The sequence below is a fragment of the Limanda limanda genome, chromosome 6 (assembly GCF_963576545.1).
Source record: "Limanda limanda chromosome 6, fLimLim1.1, whole genome shotgun sequence".
NCBI lineage: Eukaryota > Metazoa > Chordata > Actinopteri > Pleuronectiformes > Pleuronectidae > Limanda > Limanda limanda.
The window spans coordinates 30,312,706-30,314,647 of record NC_083641.1 but is presented as its reverse complement, the minus strand read 5'-3'; the positions used below and the strand labels follow the sequence as shown (position 1 = coordinate 30,314,647).

General features: G+C 49.9%; 1 protein-coding gene across 1 annotated transcript in view; it reads left to right on the top strand.

The window, feature by feature from the left end:
- Nucleotides 1–1,942, top strand: part of LOC133003980 (interleukin-1 receptor accessory protein) — a 17,727-nt gene continuing 15,785 nt past the window's right edge. Inside the window, exon 1 of the mRNA XM_061073824.1 lies at nucleotides 1–145. Coding sequence (XP_060929807.1) covers nucleotides 144–145 — 2 coding nt within the window. The 5' untranslated portion in view covers nucleotides 1–143. The remainder of the gene's footprint in view (nucleotides 146–1,942) is intronic.

The window sequence follows — 1,942 nt, the reverse complement described above, 5'->3', positions numbered from 1 at the left end:
CTTGTGCGCGTGTGTGAGTGTGTGCTCGTGTGTGTCACCACTCGTGTGAACCGCCGCTGTGAGGACCCGCCCCGCGGAGCTCCGTGTGGGGACCGACTCGCTCCGCTCCCAGACGCCGGGGATCAGCTCTCCTCTCCGGGCTCATGTAAGTCCTCCTCCCGCTGCTTCTTCTTCTTCTGCTTCTTCTTCTTCTGCTTCTTCTTCGTGTGGTTTCTCTTGTAACGTGAACTGAACGATGAGGGAACTTGTCTTCAGAAACCTGCTGGTTTACTGTCATGTGGTGAATCACTGATTCTTCACTGGGAAAGAGGTCGAGATCTGTTCATTTTAATAATTGTTTTTTGAATCTGTTTCTGCCGAATCCACTGAGTGACGTCACGTGTGCGTCTCAGCTGTTTACATGGTAGAACCGGATCTTTATCAACGTGTGGACGCGAACTGAAGTTTAAAATGATCTTCTCTGAATTGGAGTCTGGTGCTGGAGATGCTCCTCATCGATCCGTTCTGATAATCAGATTAACATCAGGGCTTCAGTCTGCAGTGCTCCTCTTCATCCTCCTCTTCATCCTCCTCTTCATCCTCCTCCTCTTAATCCTCCTCTTCCTCCTCCTCTTCCTCCTCCTCTTTATCCTCCTCTTCCTCCTCTTCATCCTCCTCTTCATCCTCCTCTTCATCCTCCTCTTCCTCCTCCTCTTCATCCTCCTCTTCCTCCTCTTCCTCCTCCTCCTCTTCATCCTCCTCTTCATCCTCCTCTTCATCCTCCTCCTCATCACCTTCCTCCTCCTCCTCCTCCTCTTCCTCTTCCTCCTCTTCATCCTCCTCCTCCTCTTCCTCTTCCTCTTCATCCTCCTCTTCATCCTCCTCTTCATCCTCTTCCTCCTCCTCCTCCTCCTCCTCTTCCTCATCCTCATCACCTTCCTCCTCCTCTTCATCCTCCTCTTCCTCCTCCTCTTCATCCTCCTCTTCCTCCTCTTCCTCCTCCTCCTCTTCATCCTCCTCTTCATCCTCCTCTTCATCCTCCTCCTCATCACCTTCCTCCTCCTTTTCCTCCTCTTCCTCTTCCTCCTCTTCATCCTCCTCCTCCTCTTCCTCTTCCTCTTCATCCTCCTCTTCATCCTCCTCTTCATCCTCTTCCTCCTCCTCCTCCTCCTCTTCCTCATCCTCATCACCTTCCTCCTCCTCCTCCTCCTCCTCTTCCTCTTCCTCCTCTTCATCCTCCTCCTCTTCATCCTCCTCTTCTTCATCCTCCTCTTCTTCCTCCTCCTCTTCATCCTCCTCTTCATCCTCCTCATCATCACCTTCCTCCTCCTCCTCCTCTTCATCCTCCTCCTCTTCATCCTCCTCTTCCTCATCCTCATCACCTTCCTCCTCCTCCTCCTCTTCATCCTCCTTATCATCACCGAAAGTCAGAAAGTGAAGCTGATGAAGAAGGGCCTGAAACCTGTGTTCTGTGTGCTGACCAGCAGGGGGCGACTCCTCTGGTAGTTTCTATAGAAAGTGACTCTTCTTCTCTCTTTCTAACGTCAGTAACCTTCAGGAGTTTCTGTCTCAGTCTCTAGTTTCAAGTCTTCTTCAATCAGCTGATGTTCATTCAGTGAATTATGATCATTAGAGTCAAACAGACCATGAAGCACCGGATGGGTTGGGGGGGTACCACAGTTTGATTGACAGCTGTTACCGTCCAATGGGTGCAGCTGAAAGGTGTAAGTGGGTGTGTCCTCTAGCTTTCACAGCCTTACTCTGACCTATCAATTAAAGTCTCTTATAATAAAAAAACAAGATGGCGCAGGACTAAATATGGAAGTGAGGCTTCAACACGTTCACAAACTGAAGCCACCAGCGGCGGCCATCTTTACATTCGATGCTCTCCCACATTGAACTGAGTCTGCTTCACATCAGGGAGTTGGTTCCTTCTACTGTTAAATCCATATTAAATAAACAC